The sequence below is a fragment of the Eulemur rufifrons genome, chromosome 2, assembly GCF_041146395.1.
Source record: "Eulemur rufifrons isolate Redbay chromosome 2, OSU_ERuf_1, whole genome shotgun sequence".
NCBI classification, from domain to species: Eukaryota; Metazoa; Chordata; class Mammalia; order Primates; family Lemuridae; genus Eulemur; species Eulemur rufifrons.
In genome coordinates, this window is record NC_090984.1 from 28,658,619 (window position 1) to 28,686,184 (window position 27,566).

General features: G+C 46.6%; 2 protein-coding genes across 5 annotated transcripts in view; one reads left to right on the forward strand and one right to left on the reverse strand.

Moving 5' to 3' along the window:
- AAGAB (alpha and gamma adaptin binding protein) overlaps positions 1–10,305 on the forward strand; it is a 46,478-nt gene extending 36,173 nt beyond the window's left edge. Inside the window, exons 6-10 of one of the 2 annotated variants that reach the window (XM_069458548.1) lie at positions 4,647–4,729; positions 5,590–5,686; positions 7,137–7,241; positions 7,673–7,722; positions 8,364–10,305. In XM_069458548.1, coding sequence (XP_069314649.1) covers positions 4,647–4,729; positions 5,590–5,686; positions 7,137–7,241; positions 7,673–7,722; positions 8,364–8,441 — 413 coding nt within the window. In that variant the 3' untranslated portion in view covers positions 8,442–10,305. The remainder of the gene's footprint in view (positions 1–4,646; positions 4,730–5,589; positions 5,687–7,136; positions 7,242–7,672; positions 7,723–8,363) is intronic. The other variant, XM_069458557.1, reaches the window with a different exon arrangement.
- Positions 10,306–15,693: 5,388 nt separating this feature from the next.
- SMAD3 (SMAD family member 3) overlaps positions 15,694–27,566 on the reverse strand; it is a 114,128-nt gene continuing 102,255 nt past the window's right edge. For 2 of the 3 annotated variants that reach the window (XM_069482542.1, XM_069482532.1), the window contains 3 exons: positions 25,416–25,553; positions 22,801–22,945; positions 15,694–20,375 (listed from right to left, as the gene is read on the reverse strand). In XM_069482542.1, coding sequence (XP_069338643.1) covers positions 20,252–20,375; positions 22,801–22,945; positions 25,416–25,553 — 407 coding nt within the window. In that variant the 3' untranslated portion in view covers positions 15,694–20,251. The remainder of the gene's footprint in view (positions 20,376–22,800; positions 22,946–25,415; positions 25,554–27,566) is intronic. The other variant, XM_069482551.1, reaches the window with a different exon arrangement.

A 27,566-nucleotide genomic window follows, 5' to 3' on the forward strand; every position in this document is an offset into this window, starting at 1 on the left:
ATTGGAGGATTTCAGCCAGAATTTTCCTGCCCTAGTTAGATCTGTATCAGTGGTTCTCAATTAGAGGTGATCCCCCCGACCCCCGCCAGGGAACATTTGGCAATCTTATAGGCATCTGGTGGGTGGAGGCCGGGGATGTACAGGACATCTCCCTTCTCCCACCCACATACACACCAAAGAATTCTCCAGCCTGAAATGTTAATAATACTGGCCAGGTGGTGGCTCAACATCTGTAATCCTAGCACTTTGGTAGGCAGAGGCAGGAGGATCACTTGAGGACAGGAGTTCAAGAGCAGTCTGGGCAACATTACAAGACCCTCCTCTCTACCAAAAAAAAAAAAAGTGAATAATACTGAGATTGAAAAACCCTGATATGTGTACTTGAGGATAATGAAGTGATAGTGGGATCTAACCACCTGTCTGCCACTAGTTTTATGTGACCAATGCCTCCAGGACAGGACTGGGCTGGGATCAGTTAGTAAGTGGCATATGATTAATTATTTAGTCCTGAGTTGTTCAGCTTAGTTTAGTGAAAATCATTGTCTAACCCAGGGACATAATGAAGAATTACTGACAAAAGAGAACTATGTATGAATAAAAAACACCTTTTTGCACTTGACCCACGTTTATGTGGTATCCAGTATTTATACATCGAGACATTATATAAGACATTGCACATGTCTCAACTCTTTACATGTTACCAAGACCTCTGGGCTTAATTGGAAAGAGTATGGAATTTAGAATCGAGAGTCCTAGATTTCAAGTTCTGGTTCTAGCTATGTGACTTTGGACAAGTTACTTAATCTCTCTGAGTTCCAGTTTGTTCTGTAAAAGAGAAAAATAAAATAAATTCTCTGTAAAAGAGGATAATACAGTAAGTAAGATATATGTTGATATCTATTTGTGTGCAGAGGGGTGTCTGAAAGTATCCACCCTTGTAACCGTTATCGTTGTATTAACAATGACAGGATACTTTCTGGGCAGCCCTGGTGTTTCTGTGTAGAAGGCTACTTTCTTGTGAGGATTAAAGCAGCATTGTATGTTGAGTACTTAAAATACTACTTTACACAGATTTAGCACTCAGTAAATGTTAGCTACTATTATTAACCCTTACAAAAATTCTGCAAGGAGTTGTTATACCCACTGTATAAATGTGGACACTGAGGTACAGAGAAGGCATAAGTCATATGAAACCTCACAGTAAGTAGTAGAACTAGGATTCAAATCTATGCCTTTATCAAATCTATAAATTCATGTGCTTATCATATTGCCTTGATAAATAATGGAGAAATAGGAGAAGAGCAGAAAACTTAAAAGGAAAAAAAAACTTTAAAAAAAACTACTTTTCCCCTTTCCCCATACTAAAATTTCCCTTTTTGCCTAAGTTTTAAATTCTCTAATGTCTGATGTAATGTAAGACAAAATTGCTATGTGGAATGCATTTTATACTTCTAAAATAACAATGTGCTTTTAGATTTGTATAGAGGTAGCCAACAATTTTATATATTTCAAATTTTCTTGAAACTTCTTATTAAAAAATAAATTATCACCCCTAAGGCTTAAGAATTTCCCATTTTAAATCTTTATACTAGAGGCTATAATTTTGTTTCTGATACTTACTGGAAGAACCTATGCTAATGGCCAACACCACCAAATTTTTTCATGATACTTTAATTTTTAGCTGTGATTCCACCGGTGCCAACTTACTAGACTACTGAAACTTAATCAGATGTTTTTAGGACTGGAATTTAATATACTTACTATGCCTTCCAGAATAATTTATTTTATATCACTTAGCAACTTGCCCTTTCTGCGTCTGTAAAGTTCCAGAAGAAAAGTTGAGTAGGTGAATTTATTTATTCCTTCCTAGTATAGTATTTTGTGGCTTCAATAAAACCATAGATGCCAGAACCAATTTCAACAACTACCTGGTAAAGGAATAAATCCTTCTTAACAGGAATGATATTTCCATGCACCAAATCTTGGGGAGAAAAATCTAGCAATTAAGAAAAGATTTATGTAATTCTTTTCTATGAGAAGAATAGTTGTACAGTGGGCACATGTGGGCAGAATTTTAATAAACATCGGATCAGGCAAAATTGAGAGGTTTTATTTAAAGCCGTAAGTGTAGAAAATAGTTTTTTGAGCAACATTAATGTGCAAGCAGTCTGCTTTGGATAAACAAAAATGAATTATTTTTCTAATTGCATAAATTTGTATGTTTCTAACTTTTGTAAAATATATAAACAGTAGAACATAATGAACTCTCAGTTGACTAAATTCTCCATTGTTTATAAAAAAATACTGAGCAAAAGTCCTTCTAGTGGATTATAATTAGCCTGAAACCTGATCATAAACTCTCAGTCATCTGTGAATCTTATTAAAAGGATTCTGAAATTTAAGGTCCTTTTTTCTCTCTGTTAAGTAATTTAAAAAAAAAACCTAAGCCCAGCTAATTCCAAGTTACTGTTAAGGGGTGCTAAAGACTGCCTCTTTACTTCATAAAATCACAAACCTCTAGAGTAGAAGGGACCTTAACAACCACGTATAGCAACCAACTCATTTTACAAATCAAAAAATTGAGGCACAGAGAGATTGATTAATATGTCTAAGATCAAACAGGTAGGCAGAGCTAAGAATGAAAGCCAGGTTTTCTGAGTACTATCCCCGTTCTCTCCCACTGTTTTGACTTTTTCATAATTTTATCCATTAGAATTGGAACATTAATTTTTTTTCAATTTTTTTATTGTGGTAAAATACATATATCATAAAACCATTAAATTTCAAAAAAATCTCTTTGAATAGATGAATAATACATGCACATGGAACAAAAATCCAAAGGTACACAAAGGTTTACAGTATACGGTAATGAGTTTAGCTCCCACTCCTAACTGCTGTCCATCCCAGTTCCCTCCTTGCAGGCAGCCACGGTAAAGAATGAGGCATTTTAAATAGACTGCTTTGGTCTAATAACATGCATAAACTGACAAATTGTATTGCATTATTCTTTATGAGTTGCAGTCTGGCCTGCCAAGTTTAGAGAATGCCCAACAGAGAAAAAACATAAGCTGTGGAATTGGAATATGGAGAGATTTATGAATTGGATTTGAAAATTACCCAAAGTCTAAGTTATTTCCAGTAATAAAAATGAGGGTTCTCTTACAGTGGTAGTTTATTACTCAGATATTGCCTTTTGTACAGATAGCTTAAAGTGCATCATAAGAGCTCTCATGTATCCTCATGACAGGTAAATCCCTGTCTGATGCTGTCTGTTGCATAACTGCATTCAACTGCTTTAAAATCAATAGCACATTGGCTAAAAGAAAGAACCATGTAGATGTTTGAATAAACATCCTCAGGTTCTGAAACTGTCAGTGTAGGACACAGCATTGATCAACTTCTCTCAGGCCTCTGATCCTCAGCATCCTACCTTAATAAAACCTTAGTGCCCTGTCATTGGATTGGGCACACCCAGGCATTTGGATGAGGAGGTGAAAGGGGTTCCAGGAGTACACATGCCCCTATGACCACACTGCCACTGTTGAGGTTCCAGGAGCCTCTCAGTGCTGGCCAGACAATGTAGCCTTAAAAGCATAGGTCCTGGGTTGATGGCCAGGCACAAGGTTGTGCCTCCTTGGTTGAGAGGTCAGGCACAGAAAAGCTGCAGGCTATAACGCCCAGCAGGCCACAGCTGGGGCTTCACCCCCGTTGAAAAGGCAAATCTCCCCAGGTGAAAAAGGAAGAAGGAAAGAAATGGCAGTTTCTCTTTTTTGCTACTCTGTGTAAGGAGTACTGACAACAGGTTTCTCCTGGCAGGGGAAAGGGTGTGGGAAGTTTGTAGGTGGTTTAGAGAAGAGAGATGAGAGTGGGTTCAAGGAAGGGATGGCAAGAGGAAAGGTGAGATGGAAGGAAATTGTCTTTTTGAGAGAGTAGTTCTTTGCTTCTCTACTGTTAGGCTCTTGGGTTGTGGTTTCCTATTCTACTCTAAGGCAATGGTTTTCAAATTTCTCTGATCCTAAGATTCTAGTACTTGCTAAAAGTTGAGTTTCCCTGGCCTCTGTCCTAAAGATGCTGACTCAGTCCGAGGTAGAGTCCTTGAATACTGGGGTAGTTTTAATAAGTGCCCCAGGTGATTCTGGGGACGACTGCGGGATCAAGGCTGGCCCTCACACTTTCATCAGTTTGAGATGTTCTGCTCCAGATTTGTCCTCTGTTGTAAATACAGACATGAGTCCTGGGAGCCTTAACTGCAGATGGCTCACTCATACCCAGATTAGCATGCATATTCCATCTCACCTGGTATTAATACCTTGGTGTTGATTTTTAAAAATGTTTTTGATCGTTTAAAACAATGGAATATTAGCGCATAGTGACTGTGAAAACAGTAGTGCTGTCAATCATTGCAAATAGAACCACTGAGTGGCCTTTTGTTTGTTGTAATGGCCCTGCCATTATTAGCCATACCTGGGCTAATAGTCTGTGATCTTAAAAAAATTTATTCAGAATTGAGAGTGTGTGGTAATTGAAAATAAATTTTATAGCTAGAACTTTGATAATGAAGAAGTAGCCTTTGTTTCATCATCGCAGTCATTTTAACAATTTAAAATGTAATGAAAATTTTCAGTGATTGTGTTCTTTTTCTTTAGACAGGAACCAGGGCTTTAGCCTTCTCAACTCATTGGCCGGAACAAACCATAGCATTGGGTCAACAGAGACCTGTCACTCTGAGGTAAAGGTTTTTCTTGGATTTTTTTTCTTCTTTGGCTTTAATTTCTCCTTGTCATTATGAATCTTTACACATTCATCATTTTTTCGTTTCCATTTAAAAGGTGGCAGAGACTATTAAAAATAGATGAAAGGAGAATCTAAAACAGCCCTATTGTGCCTGGCACCTGTTGAGAGAAGGCCAGTTCAGCTCTTGCTAAGGCAGTAAGCCCTTTCAAGATGCTCATAGTTTGCGTTGTTCCATGTTTTTTTGCTAAAGTGTTCTCTGAAATACGCTAGGATTTTCTTGGGGTATAAACTTGCCTCCAGGTCTTTAAATAGGAAATAAAATGGATGGTGCTTCCTGTATAAAAGGCCCTGTACAAATCTGAGGCAAGGTCCCTGCCCTCAGTGAGCGTAGAATCTGATCTCAGCCCCTGTCCTCAGGAAGTCTGGTCCAGGTGTACCTTGGGCAGTGTGCGGGAACCAAGAGCACATTACTGAGTGCCACACTGTCCTTCTGGGGATCTTCATCAGCCTCTGAGATGTTTGTTATGATTGTGTACATTCTTACATTTTGAATATAACATGGACCTTAAATGAAACACACAAAACATGTTTTAATAGTCTGTAGCAAAATCATAACACTTTCTACTTCTTCCTTGAGGGAAAATACTCCTGGGTGAATTTTTCGCCTTTTATTTTTTAATGTGATCTTACTCCTTCCTTCTTCTTTGCTTGCCTCTGGCTCCTATTGAAGCTCCACCTTTGGAAGCTCCCCTGCTTCTCTAAAGCCAACCGGGGAATGAAAGTGTGAGCCTTTTTGGGCTTAGTTCTGAAATAGTCGGCTATTAAATTGTTGCTTCTGTGCATTTTCCTCCACAGCAGCCCCATTTGCCAGTAGCAGGTAGGACTGAATCCCTCTCCGGTCAGCGGGGAGGTGCATCTAACACAGCAGATGCTCAGGTCGACAGCATTGTGGGTAAGTAAGAGGAGCTCTGTGGAACTTGGAATAGGTGTCTGGGCAGAAACCATTGAGGGGGAAACTGGCTTGAAACACGGAGAAGGGAAGAAAATTGATAATGTACCACAAATGAATGTGAGCCTTGCCAATGGCTGTCAGAAAAAGGTAGGAGAATAAATACATAACAGACGCGTGGGCACCATTTTCTCTTTGATTCTGCAGGATCTTGATTCAGATCATCTCTGCTAAGACAGAACTAAGGTGGAGAAACAGCTTTATAGCTCTGTATTCTGCAGTTTTTTCATAGTACTTAACAGTAGTTAGAATTGATGGTGACAACAATACAGCTTTATAAGTCCTCTCTCATCCTTTTAAAGTTCTTTTATATCTACTTTCTCATTTGGTTATGAAGTTTGGCAGAGAAGTTATTTTATGGAGATGAAGCTGAAGCTCAGAGAAGTTTAATAACTTCTAGCAAGAAGAGCCTGGGATAGAAACTGTAATCAAATCTACTGTCCAAAGCCAGAAAGTCAAGGAGCTTAGTTGACAATACCTATAAATGTTCTTTTGTTGGGGAACTACTGATATCCCTACTTTTTCTCTATGCTACAGAAGTCTCATATACAGGAATAAATTTTTAGAACTATTTTTTTGTGATTATAAGGTAATCCATGTAGGAAACTCAAGTGATTAGTTATAGAAACATATTATGATGGAAAAATTATGTATAATCTGTTTTTATTTATGGTTTATTCAGCCTTATTCTACCAAATGAATCCTTCCTATTGGCTTTTAAACCTGCTAAAATCTCTGCCATTAAAACAAACCATTAATCACACTGAAAAGGGTGGGGAAGAGAGGAACTAACCTAAGTGGCTTTGGAAAACAGTAATCAGACTGGATACCATGAGGTTAAAAACAAAAAGAACTGAACACAAAAACTGAACTCTACTTAATAAATTTGTTTTTCACAGGGGTATGGGTTAGCAATTCTGAAATTACATGTATAATTCCTAATCACCTTATATAGTTGATGTCAGCGTAGATGTGAAAATATTTGTTGTACAGTAAAACATGGTATAAATTTTAGTCATTTATTGTTGAATCAGTGTACCTGAGTGGAGTGAGCGTGGCCTTCATAGTTGGAAATGCTTAAGTCTGAATACACTTGCTGGCTGTGACCTCGAGCCAGTCACTTCAACTCTGAGCTTTCCTTTTCTTGTCTTTAAAATGGAAATAGTATTCCTTACCTCATTACAGTGTTGTGAGGATAAAATAAGTTACTGTTCATTTGTGAAGGCCGACCAGCAGCCAAGCAGGGTGATACCATGAGCTGTAAAGCTGGTACATATTGGGCCTTCAGTCATGGGTGACTTTCATCACAGCTAGCATTCATTGCCTTAGGAGTCTGTGGATTTAGCACATATATAAATAATGTGACAACTAATGTGACAAATCCTTATTTCAGATCCCATGTTAGATCTGGATATTCAAGAATTAGCCAGTCTTACTACTGGAGGAGGAGATTTGGAGAATTTTGAAAGACTATTTTCAAAGTTAAAGGAAATGAAAGGTACTCAGATCCATTGTCTAACATGTTCCCATATCATTGCTCATATTTTATATGTAGTAGCATTTTATTTTGTAACTGCTAGATTGGATCCTGAGCTCTGGTCTCAGCCATCTTAAAGAAACTTAGCTACTTGGGGGACTGCCATCCTCTGTTGGTAAAAAATTCCCTGGGGAAAATTTTTCTTCATTCTCTCTTGCCTCTTTTTCCTTCAATATGTCTCATAAGATGGAATCTGTAAGATCCCTACCAATTTGCTCACGTCATTTCCATCTGGAATATCTGGAAGACTTAAACTTTCTAATAGCTGTAATGACTACACCATAAACATATGTCTTTGAAACCACCTCCCATCTTCTAGTCTTAGAACATCCATACACTTCAGATTCTCCTGTGCTGTCAGACAAATTTCTTAAGATATATTTTCCCCCTAGACAAGGCTGCGACGCTTCCTCACGAGCAAAGAAAGTTGCATGCAGAAAAGGTGAGACAATCAGTCAGGTATTTATTGAGTACCCACAAAAGGTCCAGTGCTGTTATAATTACATGTCACACTTGTGTACTTCTAAAGGGTCTTAGTGTGAGCTTTTCATCAGATATTAACGTATAACTAATTAAATATTTGTACAATAACAATATAGTGGCTGCAGTTAAACCAAGATTTTTCAATTGTATGTTGAATGACATGGAACCCTCATTGGGACTCAGAATGTTTTCCTTCCTAACTATTGGGCCAGAAAACTCTTAGTTGTTTTGTTTTGTTTTGTTATTACTAACACAATATGTGTTCTTGGCAGGAAACTTATATGGTTGATGGTTTTCCATTATATGAATGGGTCATAATTTATCCAGTTCCCTTTTAGGCCATGAGCATTTTTTGCTTCTATAAATAATGAAGCTGTGCTTACCCTTACACATCACCTTTGTACACAACTCTGATTATATCCTTAGTATAAATTTCTAAATGTGGAAGTCCTGGGTCAAATGGTATTCAAGGTTTTGAGATATGTTGCCAGAGGACTGGAGGGCAAAGTGTAGATTTTAGGTGAGTTCAAGGTATGACGTAAGAAATGAGCTGAAATTTAGCTATTTTGCCTAAAATTTGTTGCATGCTTCTCTCCACAGGTGGCCAAAGCATTCTGGATGGCAATTGGAGGAGACAGAGATGAAATTGAAGGCCTTTCATCTGATGAAGAACACTAAATTATTCTTAGTAGGGTTTGACTAACAAAGATTCTAGCTCTATCTAAGATAACTTCCTTACTCAATCCAGTCATATTTTGCTGAAATTCCCGTTATCACGTTGGCCGCCTGACTTGTTTATACGGTTCACTTAATTTTAGTTTTTAGTAGGGCATTAAAGAGGGATCTTTTCTCCCTCAGTATATTTTAAGGGAGTGAGGAATATAAGGATAATAATGAGTGAGAATTTCTCAGATAGACTTTTTTTTGGTCTAGGCATGGGGGTAGAATGAGTTTCAGAGGTCTGTGTTATTTACCCAGATGGAAGAAGAAAACCACCAGGCCATTCCTAGTCAGCCCTTTAAGTAGCATTCTCTACCTTCACGCTTGATAGTGCACACCAGGGGCTGACTTGTATCACCTTTCCTGGGTGTTTTGGGTTTTCTCCATTTAAGGAGCTTGGGGCTCTGAGCTATGATGCTTTTAGAGGAAGGAAATGAGGGAACTGCAGATTTGATTTGTACTATAGTATAGACGGGGCCAAAGTTAGTGGCCAACAGGTTAGTCTCTAACTAAAAAAAAAAAAAATGCTTTGAGGCATTTCTTTTGCAGTATAGTATCTGAACTTATGCTAGAAAGAATGGAAAAACCAGTGTGAATTTTTAGACTACTGTAAATGAGGCAAAAGTTTCCGACTCTGTTGGGGATATAACCCCTCTAACTGAATTGTGGGGTGTGGGGTGTGTGTGTAAGAGAGAAAGAATCTCAAGGAATCCCTATATGGGTCATGGAAACAGTGAGTGATCGTGTCCTGAGATTTTTGTGGGAGCATTATTGTGAAGAAACTCTTCTGCCTTAGAGTTCTCCCTGCTACTTGAGATGCCAGAGTTGTGTTGTCACACTTTATTATACCCTCAAAACAAGGCAGGTTTCCCCCTCTTTCTCTTTTAAAGCCAAACAGAGATCACTGCCAAAAATAGCAATACTAAGGGGTGGGTGAGGATGTGAAATGTTAGGCAAAGGATTCCTGAGCACCTTGTTACCAGGGCTGATAGCCCCTCTGTAACCTTCCAGCGCTGTAGCCCTTAGGGAATACCCTTTGCTCTTTATCCTTTGTCTTGTTCCAATGGGTCAGCCCAGAGGGACTGATTGCCAAAGGGAAAGTGTTTAAAGGAAGAGTGGAAAGTGTAGCAAATAAAATCCTGATTTCTGTTTTCGTAGACACTTCTGTAATGCATGTCATTGTCCTTCACTGTGGTAGTTACTGATGCGGCTCTAAAGTGGCACTGAGCACAGTGGGTGGAAGGTGCCAGTACGGGGGCTGAGAACTGGCTCTGCCCTACTGTGGGCTCTGGAACTGTTCACACAGCACGAAAGGGACACAGGATGGGTCAGGAGCAGAAGCAGAGTTCACACCCCCTCCAGGTGCCACCTGTAAGCACTGAAGAACCTGAAACAGTGACGGAAGGAATGGAATGCTGCAGGGGCCGGCGGGCCAGAGTGACCACAGGGAGGAGACCTCTCAGAGATTGGGGCATTCAGGAAGAGCCATTCCGGGAACGCTGGGAGCTGTCTTGCTTCGTGACCTTTTTTTTCCTGTTTTGTTTTGCTTTTCTTTTTTAAACTGTTCTGAAGGACTTTGAGTCCATGGTTCACCGCCATCTCACCAGTGTTTCTTTGAGGTGACTGCATTAAGGAAGTTGGCTCTAGGGTTACAAAATGAAAGGTGGAACATGTTTTTGTTAAACTGTGGAAGGTTTTAGAAAATATATTAGGCCTCATGGTTAGGAAAAACAGACTAGAAAAAGCTGTGAACTTGATTTTGTAGATTAAACAAAGACAGGTGATTAAAATATGATTTATTTATAAAGTCTGCTAATGTGTATTATTATTATTACACTTTTGTTGTTTTTCAGTAGGGGGCCAAGAGGGGGAAGCTTTATGTGCTTCACTGGGCTAGATATATATAGTGAATAGTCTAAATAGTTTATCAAGCTCACTATTTTGGAATCCACTATGCTTATGTATAATATCACCATGTTTTTAAGACCTCAGCTATCTGGGGATATTGGCCTCTTCTAGGGCACACACGGAATAAAGGTATCTAGTGGTATCTACTAAAGGCCCATGTTAGGAAGAGTGATCATGAGCTAACACTGCAATAACAGTTGCAGTCTAAAGTGACCTATGTACATGCCATCACAAGTTATCATGGGCCATCCAGCTAGGATTTAATAAGAGACTTGGCTTTTTTTCCTTAAATGTTTCTCTATTTGCCTAATACATTTTGTAAAGTAGGTTTGTGTTCGATGAATATGATCGCAAAGTTTGAAGGTGAGTGTTGGAAGGTAGGGAGATACAAGAATAAACTTTTTCCCCCTGAGAAAATCATGTGTTATGTAATAATTTTAGAGTGATGAAGACATAGATATTTTTATAATTTTAAAATACACTAGCCTGCCAGAGTATGAGAAGATTGACAGAACCAGTTTGCTTGCTCTCTATTTATAAAACTTGGCCACATCTGATTCAGAGAAGCTAGAGATTCAGGGAAGCTAGACTTAGATGGTTGAGTAATATGGGATGTGGTTCAAGGACCATAGAGCATGTCAGGCCATTCCTGCAGACTACTTATAACACGTGAAATGTGAGATATGGCTGATTTCATGTTCCCACTGAGGAGAGGTGGGGATAAACATTTCTGCCGAGGCTTGTCAGATTCCTTTAACCTTGGGCCAATCTCTTAACAATAGCCATTGAGAGAGCACGTGGAGCGCGCCTTGCCTTGCCTTGCCTTGGCCTGCTGTGGAAAAACGATCTTAGAAGAATCACTGTCTAAGGGTAAGATGAGAGCTCTGTGAACTATTCTGAGCTTGAGTGTTTGCTGATGCAAAGCTAAATTTAGCAAACATGTGTCCAGTGTGGTCAGGGGTTCTGATTCATTGAACGTTTTGATTGATGGAGACAGTTTCAGTGGATGCTCTAATGAGTTGGATTTGCTCTTCACTGCCCCCGCCCCAATTTTGCAATAGACAATTTAGCCACAGCATGATATCGTTAAATACCAAATCTTAATAGGTGGAGAAAGTATAAAAAATTCTGGTCAAGTGGACTGACCCTTGTACCACGTTAGTACAAGGTTAGTTTGAAAACAACACCCTATTAACTTTCCCATAATTTGTATGTCTCATAAAAGTAGAATGCTGACTGCACAGCAAATTTCTAGCTTTTTTAGATTCCACTTGGAGTTGAGTTTAGTGATCCATCCTTGTACCTTTGGCATGTAAACCCCTGCAGAAAGAGTCTTAGAAATTCTCTAAGTTCCGTATTTTAGCATGATCTATGCCTGTCATTAACATCACAAGTCTTGCTTTTAACATAGGTGTCTACTCAGAGTTAAGTTCTAGCATAGGAAGTATCTGGATTCTAAATTGTTCCTCTGATTTGCAGAGTGAAGAATTAACAAAAAAAGTCATAGCAATAGTGTGGGCCTTTTGTTGGAACACTACTGAGTCCCATTCCAAATCTTAGTGATTTATAGTTCTGTTTTATTTCCTTTAGCAAAAGTATTGATTCAAAACCTGGCCCTAATGATTATTACTGCATCTTTGGAACTGGGTGGGGGGAGGAGAAAATTTTTTTTCTAAAATCCTTTTCTGTTTATCTGTTCATAGGCCTACACATTTCCCACAGCTACAAAGCTGGGAGGCACAGATAGCTGTTCATGCCCAGTTTACTAAGAAAGCCTCCCTGGTGCTGTCTTAGGAAGGAAGTGACCAATCATTACCTCTGCCCTTGCTGTTATCAATCAGGTGGTTTTAATGCCACAATAATGTGGGCTAAGTAAGGCCTGGGATAGGGACTTTATGGAAACAGCATGATAGTTTAAGAGAGAGAAGATTCTTATAATCTGAAGTCCAAGGACAAGACTTGCACCAAGCCTGCCTCCTCAGGAAATTCTCAGGAAATCATTAATGGCAAAGTTAGATGGCCTCTTATTTGTTCCTCTACCCCGGTGCGAGCAGAAGCAAGGATTCAGGGTCCAGCCAACACTGACTCTGAACTTTGTTGGTGCCAGACTCTGAGCTGGGGTGGTGGAGGGTACAGCCTTGAGTAAGGATGCAGTTTCTCAGAGTCCAACTCAGGTGGGAGCAGGGGGCAAGCAAGACAAGGTCACAAAAGACAGAATGTCTGGCAGAATGTGAAAGTGCTGTGACCAGCCTTCATTGCTGTGGGAAGGAGAGAGCGTAAAGTGCATCTTAGAGCAGCAGTTCTCAATCTTGAACTCACACCAGAATCACCTGGAAGGCCTGGAGCATGAGAATTTGCATTTCTAACATCTCAGGTGATAGGGAGCTGCAGGTCCTGGGACCACACTTTGAGAACCACTGACTTAGGGGAAGCAATGCTTGACTTGAGCAAGAAGGATAAAGAATTTGGACAGACAGGTGAGTGGAGGCAGCACAGTTCTTAGTGGGAGTAAGAGCAAGGGGATGTGCTGGGAAACCTGAGTAGTTCACTTAGGGAAGTGGTGGTAGATACAGGCGGATGTTTGAGAGGGCCTTGAAATACTGCCTTGTAGAGTCGAGTCTGTACCTACTCTAGAGGTAACTGAGAAGCCAAAGGTTTTTGAGCAAAAAAGGCATCTAACCAGAATTACATTCCAGGAAAATCTGGCAGCAGTACTAGCAGTGTCTGCCTAACTGATTAGTTGTGTTGAGAAGGATTCTGAGGCTGAGAATAGACCCAGTACTTTGGTGGTTTTTGCCATGGATAGAGAAATTGAGAATGGTGGTAATTTTGCCACATACTTGCTATCCTTGGACTAGAGAGAGAGAAATTAGGAGAATTTTGGAATAGCTGTGATAAAAGGTAATCAGGAATTACATTTTGGTGGTATTCCTTCAAACATACATAAGGACTTACTACAGGACAGCAATGGAAAGGGAGACAAAGATGTTGCTAAGGTGGGATTTACAAGATCTGGGCAATGATTGATTCATTTATTCAGCAAAAGAACACAGTGGCCAAAAGAAGCCAGGGGTACAGGAATAAAATGTAAACCGTGCTCTCGAGGAACTCACAGCCTAGAGCAGGGACAGACACAAACAGCTAACACACGGCAGGGGAAATTATACAGATAGAGATGGTCATGAAAGGCTTCCTAGAGATGTGTGGCCTGAGTTGCAAAGCACCAGCAAAAGTCACCCAGGCGAACTGGTGGCAGGTGTCAGCAAGGCCGGCGTGCAGGGTGCAGGCCGGGGGAGAGGCTGACGGAGCAAGCAGACGGATGGCATGAGCAGGGTGATCCGCAAGGAACTGCGAGTCACTGGGTTGCAGAGTATGAGGCAGGGAGTGGCAAGAGCCAGGCAGGGGCCAAGTGTTCAGGGTAAAGACTTTAGAATGTGTGCCATGGACTGCGGGGTGGGGGGGGGGGCACCACCGAAGGTCTGATAGGTTACTGGGGCAGTGTGAACGGTGCGTTTATAGGAAAGCAGTCTGGAGGCTGGGAGAGCGTCCGTCCAGGCACTAGACGACCTGCAGTGTAGGAGACTGCGAGTGGGGCGAGAGCAGAGAGATTGGAGACGGGAGCGGGGGAGTGGCAGACAACTGGGACTTCGGTGGATGTAGGTTGGGTAAATGGTCACGCCAGAAACAGGGCTGGAGGCCAGAGGAAAGCGAGATGGTTTAATAAGGGAAATGAATTATTTTTTAAATTGTGAGTCTGAGGTACCTGTGGACCCTCCACGTACCAGTAGCCAGCAGGCTGTTGGAGGACACAAGTCTGAAGCTCGAGATGATGTCTGGGCCGTCAGTACTGATTTGGGAGCCGTTAGCATTTACGTGGCTTGAAATCATAAGGGTAGATGAGGTCACTCAGGGAGTAGCGGCGAGAGAACACACAGTGGTCTGGGAACACTAGGTGTAGGCCCAAGAAAAAGAGCAGATTGTGCGAGAGGGCCAAGGAGAACTGGGAAGTTCAGGGAGCGGGGCCTTCCCCAAAGGCAGGTTTGGTCAGAAGGGAGGGCGGCTGCAGCAGGGAGGCCATGGCGCGCAGGGGAGAGGAATGAATCGCGCTGCTTAGGACTTAGAAAATGCTACAAACTGCGGGGCACAAAAGGGGGCTGGCTCAAGGAAGGCCGGGAGATGATTCACTTCAGGGGATGGGATGTTTTGGATCACGTCTAACAGGCAGCTGGAATTTAAAGTCGTGGTGCTCCAGGAATGGGGTGGGTTAAAGGTGCTGATTTGAAAGTCCATTGTTGAGAAATACAGACTACATAAAGCCTTGGGGGAAGTCCTTCAGGGGCAGCAGGTAGAACTGGTGAAAAAGTAATCATAAAGGCAGGAATTTGGTGCGGTTCATGGAGGCCAAATCTAAAGGCCCTTGCTGCGAAACCTGCCCCCTCCTGGTAAAGAGGGTGCGGGGACTATGGCGAGGACCTCAGAGGGAGGACCACTGCAGAAGTGGCCGCGCTAAAGGATTATTCTAGCCCCATTTGGGCCTTCTCCCCCAAATTCTGCTTATTCCAACTCTTAGAAACCAAATGGCATTTTACATTTAATCCTCTTGTTTCTTTATCCACATCTGGGGTCAGTGTAAGATCCCGCCAAGGAAACAGTTTGGAAGTCCCTTTTTCCTCGGGAGTTTGAGTTCAAAATGAATTTCACAGGAGCTAACAGTCATCGGAGCTGAAAAGTGTGGAAAACTTGTTACTTGTGAATCTAAAACTGCCTTCGTGCCTGTGGGAAGACTAGTCCAGTGGCATTTAGGACACGGTCACAGCACGGAAGAGGCAGGCGAGGAGAGGACTAGTAGAAGCACGAGGTGGCAGGGCTTGAGGGTGGGGCGGTAGCATTCAATCCTTTGCCACACAGGCTTTTGGGTACAGGGGGAATGAATGCAAAACGGCATTGCAGAGGTGGCATCAAGGGGACCCGTGCAGCGAGCGTTTAGATGTGGGGAGCAGGGACACGCACTAATTAGGAAGCTTACCTTTGCGTGGATGGCCCGGGTGCTCCTGTCACTGCTACACTGGCTGGCACTGCATGTTGCCCTTGGTGAGTGAGTGAGGGCAGTGGGTGTTACACGATGGCAGAATGTGGCCTGGCGTGTGGCTGGACAAAGTACATCTGGGCTTGCAGACATATTCCTCTGGTCCTCCCGAGCCCAAGGCCCCTGCGACCCTGCTAGGCTCCCTTTTAAATCTCTCCCCCGCCCCAAGACAGCAGCAAGAATCAGACTGAGCTTCCGGCACAGGAGTTTTTCCACGAAAAGTTTATTAGAAGGGCACTTACAAGAGAGAGAGGACACAAATCTTTAACGATAGGGGTACAATGCTTAAACAAACAGGTGCTCTGCCTTTAAAATATAAAAGTTAGAAAAATCTAAAACACTATAAATACATACATGCTTTTTACAAAGATTTTAAAAGGTCAGGCTGGCTGAATAGTGAAGGTAATGGACATCCTCCGTGTTCTATTCCCACCCCCAGCACACACCAAGAGTCCAGAACAGCCGAGTTGCAGCAGCAGCAGCCGTGAAGGCGAGTGAAGGCTTCTTGGAGAAAGACGGCTCCAGCTCTCTGGGTAAAGTTTTCACCCCTAGGAAGCGAGGGGGGCTTGGTCCAGAGAACCCCTGTAGGAGGGCCTAGATTGGACTCAGAGGCTGCCTGTTTTTACACGCTGCCACCTGTTTAGCCAGCCTGGTTTGGTGTTTCTGGATGCTGAGCCAAAAAGTCACTATACCCTCCACCAACATTCAGAACTGGCTGTGCCCCAACTCTTCTAGCCACTGTCCTTGGGAGGGGAGACCTTTCCAACTCTCTTTAAAAAAATTAAATAGTTATCCGAATGGTTTTAAGAAATTATTACATAAATATAAAAACACCAGAACACTAGAGTATACCTTATTTCTGCATTAAAAAAAAAAAAAGAAAATCCATTATAGAATCACTGAGAATGTCTAGATCCAGTTTATAAGAGAGGCGAGTTCCTTTCACGTGGTAGCTGTGTTTCTGAAAAGTTGCCTGTACAGCAAGTCCTTCCCCACTGACCGCTCCCGTCGCAGGTGCTTCACCTTCATTTTCCGTCCCATCCTCTTGGGCACACTGTTCTGCTTCCCCTCCCCCCTTGAGAGGTGGCTGACGCTCCTTAGAAGGGTGATGCACACTGTGAAGACTGTTACTTGAAGGGGTGCCACAGGGAACATTTATGCCACACAAAGAAAAACGATACAGCTTAGCTGCGTTGGTTTTCTTCTGGTAAAATGGGGACATGTATATATTTTGGGAAAACTCCCAACTCTAGCCAAGTCACACAGTAAGAAACAGGGTCCAGAGCTAGACTGGTGCCCTCTCTTGTAGCCCCCTCGGTAGGCAGTCCCATGAGCGGCCTGCAGATTCCCTTCCTGCCTCTGCGTTTGAGCCTAAGGAGAGGGTCTCAGGTGAGCTCTGGCCCCGTGGAGCCTCAGAATGGCAGCGTGGGGCTGAGAATGAAATTGGATATCTGCCTTCTCCCCAGACTACTCGCGTACATGCATGACATGCACACGCTACTTAAAGAAAACCTTTCTGTGGTTTGAGTAAAAGCATTTAGCCTGGAATATGGCCAAACTCTAGGAAGTCAAGGGGGAGGATGGAGAAAAACAAAACAAACTAAGCACATGATACGTGCTACAGCTCGTTTCAATACATTAACAATGATTTTAAAAAAATAATCACCACAGTCAATAAAAAAATACAACAGACAACATAAGGACAATGGAAAAGTCTGCCAGCAGCCTTGCCCTCATGTGTGTTCTTCCTAAGAGTCAAAGTCCCCGCTCCTGACTCTGGGCCTGTCTCAAATGTCAGATCTACAGCCTGCCAGGAAGGTGGCCAACTGAGATGATGTTCCAGCACAGGCCTGTAATCCAAACCGGCTGGGGGAGCTACCTACGTATGTGCTGGGAGGATCTAAGTTACTACATAAAACTGGGAAGAAGAGGGCCAGTGGGGAGGAGTGGAAAGGAAATAAAAGTTGGCTCCTCGGGAGGTGCTGAGAACATGGATCTCTGCCCCAGTGCTGGCCACACTCGGGGCAGTGTCAGCACAAGCCACAGGGTAAAGACAACGTCCTGGCAGGAGCCTGGGAGGAGGGGAACAGCACACGTGGCCGGGTCGCCTGGACGTGCTACACTTCGAACCGGTATCCAGCAGCCACTGTCACAGCTCCGAAACTGCCCTGGTTTCCTCTTGCCCCTTTCAACTGTTCTTTAAAAAAGTTTCTTAATATACAAATGCCGTTTGTACAAAAGGATTTTAAAACTAAGAAAACTAGTTTTGTGACTTAAAGAAAGGACACTAATATTACACATGCCCAAGGCACCTACGTAGCGCTCTATGATGGGAATGGCACCATTTCCTAACCTTCTAAGTGTGACCAAATTTATTTTCGGTGATGCCAAAGGTGGGCTTGCCTACACCCCCCTCACACGTCCTCCTGTGGTAGTCTCTGGTCTATACAGAAAGGGCCAAGGAAGTAGCCTTCGGGTCTGAGCACTGAGCGTTCTAAGACACCATCCAAATGCAGCCAAATGTGTAATCCATCACATTTGAAGTTTTCAACTTGCCAAAAGTATACATTTCCTCCCTTTCACCTGGAATAAGACAGGACTTCCATAGATCACTGGGTCGCCAGAGTTGGGCTACACCTGAAGCTAGTTCCCAAGCAGCTGGGGGACAGGCGTGTGCCACAGGAAGCCCTCATGGGATCGTGTAGCAGGTGGAGAATGCAGGGCCTGGGAAGCTGCTGCCATGGCTTTTAGGAGAGGGACCGGGATTGTTCCAGCAGGTGCCAAGATGGAGTATTTGTGCCCGGGGTCTTGGAGCTGACCGGAAGCATGAGTGCACACACACGAGGTTCAGGGGCTTCCTGCATTTGTAAGAGCATCCCATAGATCGTTTCGTGCCAGGCACGTGCTTCAGACCACAGTACTTGGCCTTCTCAGAGAAAGGAGGGGGTTCGTGTTTTCTCTGAGTTCTGTGTCAACATCCATGCGAGAAGACTCCCACAGGCCTGGCAAGGCGCTCCTTCGGTCTCTTCCTCAGGAGGCTCAGGGAGCAGCTCTCCTACCTGGAAACCTCAAGGCTACCACTTCACAGGCACAGGGTCCTGCAGGTGAGGTACCAGAAAGGCCCCTACATCTTCCTACAACATCAGAAATTGCACCACATTTGAGATTTATAACCTGCCAGAAGTATACACTTTCTTCCCTTCACTTGGAATAAGACAGGACTTCCATAGGAAATCCTTTTATTTTTCCTGGTAGAAATCCATGCAAAAATGTGGGATAAGTCGTTTCATACAAAAACAGCAGCAAAGAACAAAGTACCAATTGAAAGTGGCAATTCTGTCTGCTGTATTTTGCAAAAGGCCAGTAAAAGAAGAGGGCTCTTCTTTCTTTTTTCCAGTTGAAATAATTTATACTCCTTTTCTCCCTAATTGCCACTGGGAGCGGTACTTATTCCACAACGTAACTGCTGTAGTTTTCACTGATGATCCTCCACCGTGAGCTAGATAATCCTATATCCCAGGGGAAAGATGGCAGACCTCGTTGCACCAAGCCTGCAATTTTCAAAGGTGTAAAAAAAAAAATTTTAATAGCCCTTTTCATTTGCCTGTGTTGGCCTGAGATTTTTTCCCTTCTGGTGAATTTGCTCCTGTAAATTTCAGCTTCCGTAAGTGCTGGCAGGTGTCTCCGCTACAAAACCTGGAAAAGCTTCCCCTTGGGGAGAGAGAAGGGAGAGAAGTCGTTGCTGGGACTCGCTCCGGTTTCCCAGTCAGTGTGCCAACCCAGGGTTTTTTAAAAAAAATATAAAACAAACATTTAAAAGAGCATATGATAAAGCTGATTTAATTACTGCAACTGACTACATAAATCAATATAGCCGTATGCATCCGAATCTGGAGCGAGCTCTTACAGATGCGAGGGATGCTCTCAGGATGGTGCTGCCTCAGCCTGAACGCCATCCCGTGGCCGCGGCCTCCCGCTTCACGTGGACACTTACCATCATTCCAATCTCTTTGAGATTACTGTGATAACAGAAACTCTACACTGCGTGCGCACTGAGCTGCAGCAGATCCTTCCGACTTTTCAAAGTGAAAAAGGACAAAGTTAAGTTTTTAAAGAAGAGGTGGCTCTCACCAATTCCCACTGTCCCGTGCACATGTTCCGCTGAACACGCCCATGCCAACTGGTATGTTCTGAGAGGGGAGGGGGACAGACAAGCCCTCTCCCCACCCCACGTCAATCTGGCTCCCGAGGTGCAGGGTCTGCTGGAGTGGTGGGGCTTGGTCGGGAGTGCTCGGTCGAAGCATTCGTCAGAAGCGCTGAGAGCTGGGCGTGAGGTCTGTTCACGGCCCTGCAGGCTTTTCCTACCAAGAACACCCTTCCAAGGCGAACTCCACAATCCGGTCCTGGACAGAGGGGCAGTTGGACTGTGACATCCCAGATTGCTGTCATTCAAAAAGGAAGGAGGCTGGGGGTTGGGGGCAGGTGGTGAAACACTACCTGTTCTGTTCACTCAGGCCACCAGAGCAGAACCCACTTCTTGCCCTTGAAGCTGGCACCAAAGGGCAGATGCGTTCAGCAGACACAGCTGTTCATAAAATCCATCTCTGGGTTTGCTTTTGTGTTTTGCAAAACAGGCTGGTGCCACTTTAGTTGAGGGAGAAAAACTTCTTCCTTGACAACAATGGGTTGAGTAGAGTTCCAATCTTCTCCACCTCCTACATGGCCATTTCCCCAAGCCCGCCCTCCCCACCCTCCCCCTTCACACCCGATGTCTCTAAGACACGCTGGAACAGCGGATGCTTGGGGAGCCCATCTGGGTGAGGACCTTGTCGAGCCACTGCAAAGGCCCATTCAGGTGCAGCTCAATCCAGCAGGGGGTGCTGGTCACTGTCTGTCTCCTGCAAGAAATAGGGAAAGGGGTGGGGGACTTAAAAAATGCCCAGAGGGACACACAAGTCAGAACACCTTTCTCTGCTTTGGGGACAGTCTTCCTCCCAAAGTCAGAGATACAGCCTACCTTGTTCGACAGTGCCCTAGAGGGGGTGCCAATAACTTGCTGAAACTACCAGGCCAAACCCCTGCAAGCAGGGAGGATTTTGAGTAAATCAGGTTCTCTTGAGGGGGAAGGAGGTGGACCTTAAAGAGTTAAACACATAAAGTCAATTCCAGGGTGCAAACCAATTATCGGGACGAAGCCCCCCAGTGGAGGACCTCCAGCCTGAGCAACGGTCTCCCTGGCTCCCGTCTGCACCGAACGGGCACCTGTAGCTCCCCCATCTCCAGCTCCAGGCCCTGCCCCAGCCGGCTGCGATGACGTGCGTCTGTCTGATTGAGGGGTGATTTTTACAAAGCGCCGACAGAGCCCACATGCCTTCGGTTCCCAATGTGCTGATATAATTCCCATCTACGGCCTTATTTTGGAAAATCTTACAAGCTGAGCGAGCCATGGAACAATTACTGGAAAAAACCGAGGCACACCACACGTTTCTTTTCCCCAAAGTGCTTTGTCTAATTTCGGGCTAGGTGATGACGCAGCTCACAGGCGGGCTCCCAGAGGCTATCTGCTGAGGCCGGAGTCGCCGGTGCCAGCTGGAGGTGAGAGGCATGGGCCCTGGGCCCTGCTTTCGGCCACCTCACAGAGAGGAGGACTGAAACCTTACTCTCCTTGGCCCCAGAGGCAGAAGGAGGGCAAGACTATTCTGGGAAGGGGCCGCACCCGCCCGCGAGGCTGCGGGGCAGTGCTGCCAGGCGGCGGTGACGCGGCGGGCCACACAGGACCCGGTGTGCTGGCAGTACATCCCGCATGGTGATACAGCGCCCCCAGGGAAAGCCTTCTGCCACCAGGGAGCCGCCTCCCAGCACTGGGAGCGGGAGGGCCCGATGCCGAACCAGTCCAGGTCCGCTGTCCTGAGGGCTCCGCCCGCCTTGCTGGGCCTACCTGGGCCTCCCCGAGCAGCGGGGAGGTTCAGAAACGGGCTCGCTGGCGCGGCCCCGGGGTGTCTGCCTGACCCCGGGTGCCCGAGTGTGGCCCTCAGGACCGCAGTCTGGCGTAAGAAGACCAAAGGGACTTCCCCTTGCTCTTTCCCAGTGGGGTCCGTCTTTAAATATGTCCCTTCCCCACTAAAAAATATTCACTTTCTAACCTTTCACTCTTGTTCCCTAAATGGTCAAAGCCGGGCCTCAAAGGTTGGCTAACCCGTCTCTCCAGCAGGACCTCTGGGCCCGGGCTAATCTGAGGCCTCTCCTGAAGTCTGACCACTTTGATTGCTCAAGCGGTCACCCCTGGATTTCAGAAAGACCCCAGAGACCAAAGTGCTACGTTTCCTGACACCACGGGGCAGACTCAGAAGAACAGCAGCTAAAATACGGTAAATGGGAGAGGAGGATTTTACAGCCTGAAATCCTTTAATGAGAATCTGACTTTCCATAAGTCATGCTCATCTGGATTTCATTATAAACGGTGGCCCAGAGCCAATACTGAAATGGGTTTGGCCCGGGTGCAGGATGACTGCAAAACAAAATGGATTCCAAACATCTGGAAAAATGAAGAGAAGGGCAGAGTAACTGGCGAGGCGCTGGCTCCAGCTGACGTGCGGGCACCTCCGCGCCTGCCGCGGAGCGGGTGCTGGCGTGGGGTGTGCGGCAGGAGCGGGGCACGGCCCCTGCCCCTCGGGAGACCCCCAGCCACGTGTGGCCAGAAAAGGGACTGGATTCTCTAAACCCAAACCAGAACTGCCCGAGAGATTCAACGAGCAGACCAGGTAGACCTATTATCAGTGCCAGGTTTCGACTGGTATCTAGAATTCTAAAAAAAAGAAAATCATTTACTTGAGCAAGAAAACTTCATTCCTTCATCACTACTCAACCCTCCTCCTCCCTTCCCTGATTCTCAGTTTGAATTTCCTCGCTCCTCAGGGTCACCAGTGTCTCTGGGTCAGAGATGGAGCCACGGAGAAGGGAGGGGACAGCCAGGGGAAGACTTAACTTCCTGGAGAGGGTCATTCTAAAGCCATCTGCGCAAAATGAAGGAGGAGGCAGTGGCTAAGAGGACACAGTTCTAGGCTCAGCTTTGCCACTCATGATGTGACTTCAGGCAAGCCCCTTTCCCTCCCTGGGCCTTAGTGCTCTCATCTGCACAGCAGGGCTGGGAGAGGATAAAATGGAACGTGTGTGTTCACGGCGCCTGAGCAGCTGTTCCGAGCGAGCGAGGGCGCAAGTGAGCACCGTTCTGCTCGGCCTCGCTGGTCCCTGAGGGCCCCCGCCCGCCCTGCTGTGCGGAGTGGCCTGGAGCTGGGTCCCCGGTGCGGGCAGCAGCGCACTGACCTGTATTCCGCGCCCCAGCCTTTGACGAAGCTCATGCGGATGGTGCACATCCGAGTCAGCTGGTAGACGGCCTCGAAGCCCTGGTTGACGGACTGCGCCAGGAGGGCGGCGAACTCCTGATTGTTGAAGATCTTCAGGTTGCACCCTGTCAGACGGAAACAGCGCCGTGGGGTGGAAGCGTGCGCACGTCCACTGCTCCCCTCCCGGACGAGGCACCCCCTGGATCCCCCAGAATGACTCAGTTCATGCAGCTCCAGCGGCGCACGGCGGCCTGATGCATCAGGCACCCGCTCCACACTCAGAGCCACGTGAGGGACAGGCTGACTCGCACCCTGCGCTTGAATCCTTAAATCCGCCACCACCCCATCGGGAGACGGGGCTGACACACACGAGAGGGCAAGTCAGGGCTGGCCCGCAAGCTCCGGCTCCCAGAGCTGGGGGAAGTCTGCGAAGCGGCTTCTAAGAACACGGAGATGGTGTGCAGAGGTGGGCCTGGCCCGGCAACGGGGCCAGGAAACAGAGAGGGAAGGGGCCTCGGCCAGGGTCCCCGTGCTGTGTGGGGTCTGGCTGCCCACCTGGGACCCAGCCCACCGGCTGTCCCACAGCAGGGAGTGCCAGCAGGGACAGGCCAGCTGAAAGGCCACTGGGCCTGCTGTTCCAAAGGCAGCTCGGCAGAGGGCCGGGGCCCCATCCACCCAGGCTCCTCTGACAAATCCGCCTCACGCTGGGTGAGGAGGGAGCAGGAGATCTGGGCCACATTTTGGCCTCTGGGCATAAGGCTGGGTCGAGGTGACATTCACAGCTAAGTGAAGGTGTGCGTCTAATTCTCCAGACCGTAAAACTAAAGACAGGCACAAATCAAGTTTAAAATAAACCTCCTGATTGAAGTCCTACTGCCTGAGTGCCAGGAATGTGTCAACCAGAAAAATAAAGACAAAAGCACATGCCGGAAATAACCGAAAGGTGAGCTGAGGTGACTCTCCTGAACGGGCCAACCCTGGGCCCCTAATCTTGCTGTGTGACTCTGAGCTGGTCACTTTCTTTGTGACCCTGCATCTCCTCTGTAAAATGAGAGGCTGGCCTTGGAGGTCCTCGCAGCTCTGAGGTTCTATGAGCTGACAACCACCACCAGAGCCAACTCGGCCCTCGTCCCAAAGATGGGGAGGGGAGTAGGCCCAATGCCAAGAATGCGACGGAGCTTCCTCTTCTCGTTCTCTCCGAGGGGAAGTGTGGGGGCGCAGGGCCGGGCCCAGCAGAGCCCAGAAGCAGAAGAGAGTCCGCCCCAGGCTCCAGCCTGGCTCAGCCACTTCCTAGCTATGCGTCCTCAGGCAGGTGGCTTAAACCTCCTGAACTTGTCTCCTCAACGCATCTCCTACTTGCAGAGCCAGAGTAACCAAATGAGACACACGCGACGAATGTCCTCGGTACTGCAGCCACAAGGCGCTGTGGGAGCAGGGAGCACTGTTATCACTCACGTCAGACTCTGCATTCTCAAGTCTATCCTGCCCACGGTTCAACGCTCTCCTGTTACCTGCTACTCAGTGGGCAGGAAAAGACACGTCACACACATGCCACAGGCACTGGCCTGACCCAGGCCACATGCTCTGCCAGCCAGTCACAGACCACGTTTTGCAGGCTGGCCGCATGCCCCGGAGAAGTGGGCTCTGGTCGGGCTTCCTGCCTAGCTTTCCGAAGCAAAGGGGCCTTAGGTCGGATCAGCCTCCTGCCTGGCCTTGCTGTCCAGGTGTGGCGCTGTCCAACCCACCTTCCAGGGTACCGCCTGATATACCCTTTTGGGGTCCAAGTGGGATACACGAGCCCTATTCAGAAAACCCTCAACAGTTTCCCAGAATAAAAGCAAAGCTCTCTCGTGTCCTTCCATGGCCCGGTGCCATCATGCTTTTTAAACACGTCCCCTGACTGTCGTGGTACACATGGCCCTCCTCCAGCCAGGGTGCTGCCTGAACGCGCCCTGCCCTCCATCACCTCGGGGCCTTTGCTGGGACTGTCCCTCTGCCTAGAAAGCCCTCCTGGGCCCCACCCCTCCATCTCCCTGTGCCTGATGCCTGTCTATCCTTCAGGGCCCCAACACCTCCTCCGCCATGAAGACTGCCCCGCCCCGGCAGTCCAATGTGCTTTCTCCCTGTCTGCGCTGCTCACCTGGTGCTTGGCACCCCTCCCCCGTATTAAACTCGTCTGTGTCTTTGTCTTGTTCAATCCATAGGTCTACAAGGTCTGTGGGGACAGAGCAGCGCCCCATCCACCTCCCTGTCCCCCACGGCATCTGGCACTGTGTGCTGCATGCCGTGTATGTCTGTGCAATGCATGAGTGAAGGAAGGAAGCCACACTGCCTGAGCATCTATGCACACAAGGCAATGGGCAGGTACCCGCAGGTTAAAGGAAGATACATTAGATGCTACATTTGCTTCCTGGAGGTTCAGGGAAAGCACAGTCAGATAGCTGCACGCAGAGGAAACCCAATCCAACCAGCTCCAGGTTGACAGTGCAAACACGAATGAAAGGAAAGGTAAGGAAGATGGACTCTTTCTGGCATCCCGGGCACACACTTGGGGGAAAGGACCTCAGGACAGGGGTGGGTGTGCGGGCGGCTTACCTGGTGGGATCTTGCAGACGGTGGCTGGGTGCCAGCCATAGCGCTGGTTACAGTTGGGAGACTGGACAAAAATAGCGCTGTCGCTGAGGCACTCTGCAAAGACCTCCCCTCCAATGTAGTAGAGCCGCACACCTCTCCCTAGGGAGATTCGGGTTAGACAGGATGGGTCGCCCCCTCTCCCACACACACACACACACACACACTGGCCGGGGGCAGCGGAGGAGGCAGAGCTGCAGGGGGTGCCCGACTGACGGGTTCTCTGCCAGCTGCCCCAGCAGACAGACCTGGAGCCCGAGCCTGAAACCCAAGTAGGGGAAATCACGGGCCATGCTGGGTTCCTGAGGCCAGTGGGGGCAGGTGACAAGAGAGAAGAGAGCATGGGATAAGTCTCAGTGACAGCCTCTGCCACTGACTCGCCACGCAGTCAAGCTACTCAACCTCTGAGCCTCAGTTTGTCTATGAAGTGGGGACGATGACAATACCCGCGCTCACGGCGTTACTGTGAGAGACGCAGTAAGTACCTGGCGACCGTCGGCCGCTGCTGCTGCTGCCGCCACACCACGACTGCGTGGTCCCTTCCCACCTGCAGGACTCAGGCTGGGCCAGCAAGCCTGCAGGGCTCCTTCCGAGGCAGCAGACACCCAGGAGCCCTTGGCTGCAGGGACGGCTCAGGGCTACCTCCTGTACCTTTTTCCTCCCTCAACGTATTTTTCTAAAACATTCCATGGGTTTATACCATTCACTTTTCTTTCATCTCTAAAATCCACTCCAGATGGACAGAAATTATTTTTAAATTGGCTCTGCAATTCGAAGTTACGTAAACACCCTGACAATCAGCTCTCTGCTCAGCTAGGGATGATCCCCGCTCCCGCCTGGGAACGTCTCCGTCCCACTCCTGGGGAAGAGGCTCAGAGGGCAGGAAAGGGCAGGATTTCACAGGCCCAGCATCAAGAGGGACGGAAACCACCCAACCAACCTGTGCACCACTTGCTGTCCCCTGCCCTGCCCGCCTCCCACTGCTGTCCCATCCCCCAGCCGCTCCCCGTTTCTTCTGCTTTCAGCCCTGCAGGACTCGGTGTCACACACACGTGCAGGTGGCTGGGGGCTCACGTCCACAGGAGGGCAGCTGCATTATGTCCAGAACAGGGGGAAGAGGTGGGGGTGGGAAGACCCAGACCAAAAATGTTTCCTGTCAGTCAATTTTAAAAGAATTATTTTTAAAATATAGAAAATGCTAGGCTCAGTGGCATATGCCCGTAGTCCCACTACTTGGGAGGCCGAAGTGGGAGGATGGCTTGAGCCAATGAGTTCAAGACCAGACTGGGCAATACAGTGAGACCCTATCTCTTAAAAAAAAAAATCAAACCAAGTAAATAAATACATAAAAGTACAAAGATAGTAAGTAAAACCTGTGTATGCCAGAATTAGTATCTAGTATCTTTTTCAAAAAAGAAACAAGGACGGACAGGGGTTTGGCAGTGAGGGCTGTTTGTCACTGGCTATGTGGCCTCTGCAGAGCCGTTCCCCATGTCCCTGGGCATCAGGTCATTCCCTGGAAAATGAACACACCACCTCAAACACACAGCGTCTGAACGTTTCTTCTCTTACTATAGAATCAATTCTCTCTTCAAATGAAGTCTTTCATGAGAGCCCAAGATAAGGAACAAGCGAGTGTGGAGTTACTCGGGCTCACGTGCGGCCAGCGCCCCACCTGCTGCCCTGCCCGGCTCCCCAGTTTGCCGTGGGAGCCCCTTGGCCAATCCTTTGGGCTCCAGGACGACGTCTGAACATGAGAACTTTCTAAGCAAACCAAGTGATGCGTAACACGGCCTCATCCTCCCTACGCTACCAGTGATCTTTTCCACATGCTCTGGGTGCCAGGAGGCAGAATGCTAACTGTAGCGGGGTTTGAGTAGTGGGCAAGTCTTCCCTTTCTACCTTTTCTAAATTGTCTAGAATAATCATATATGAAAACAACAAAAGGTCATCTTATCAACCTATCTTATCAACCTACTTATCAACTTATCTGTACTGTAAAGGTATTTTTATTAAGAGAATTCCACATGTTGCCTGTCTCCTAGACTTCCCTTTCTTGTCCCTTTGAGTAGGAATGATCCAGCAACCTGAACTCTACTGTTTGACCCCTTAAAC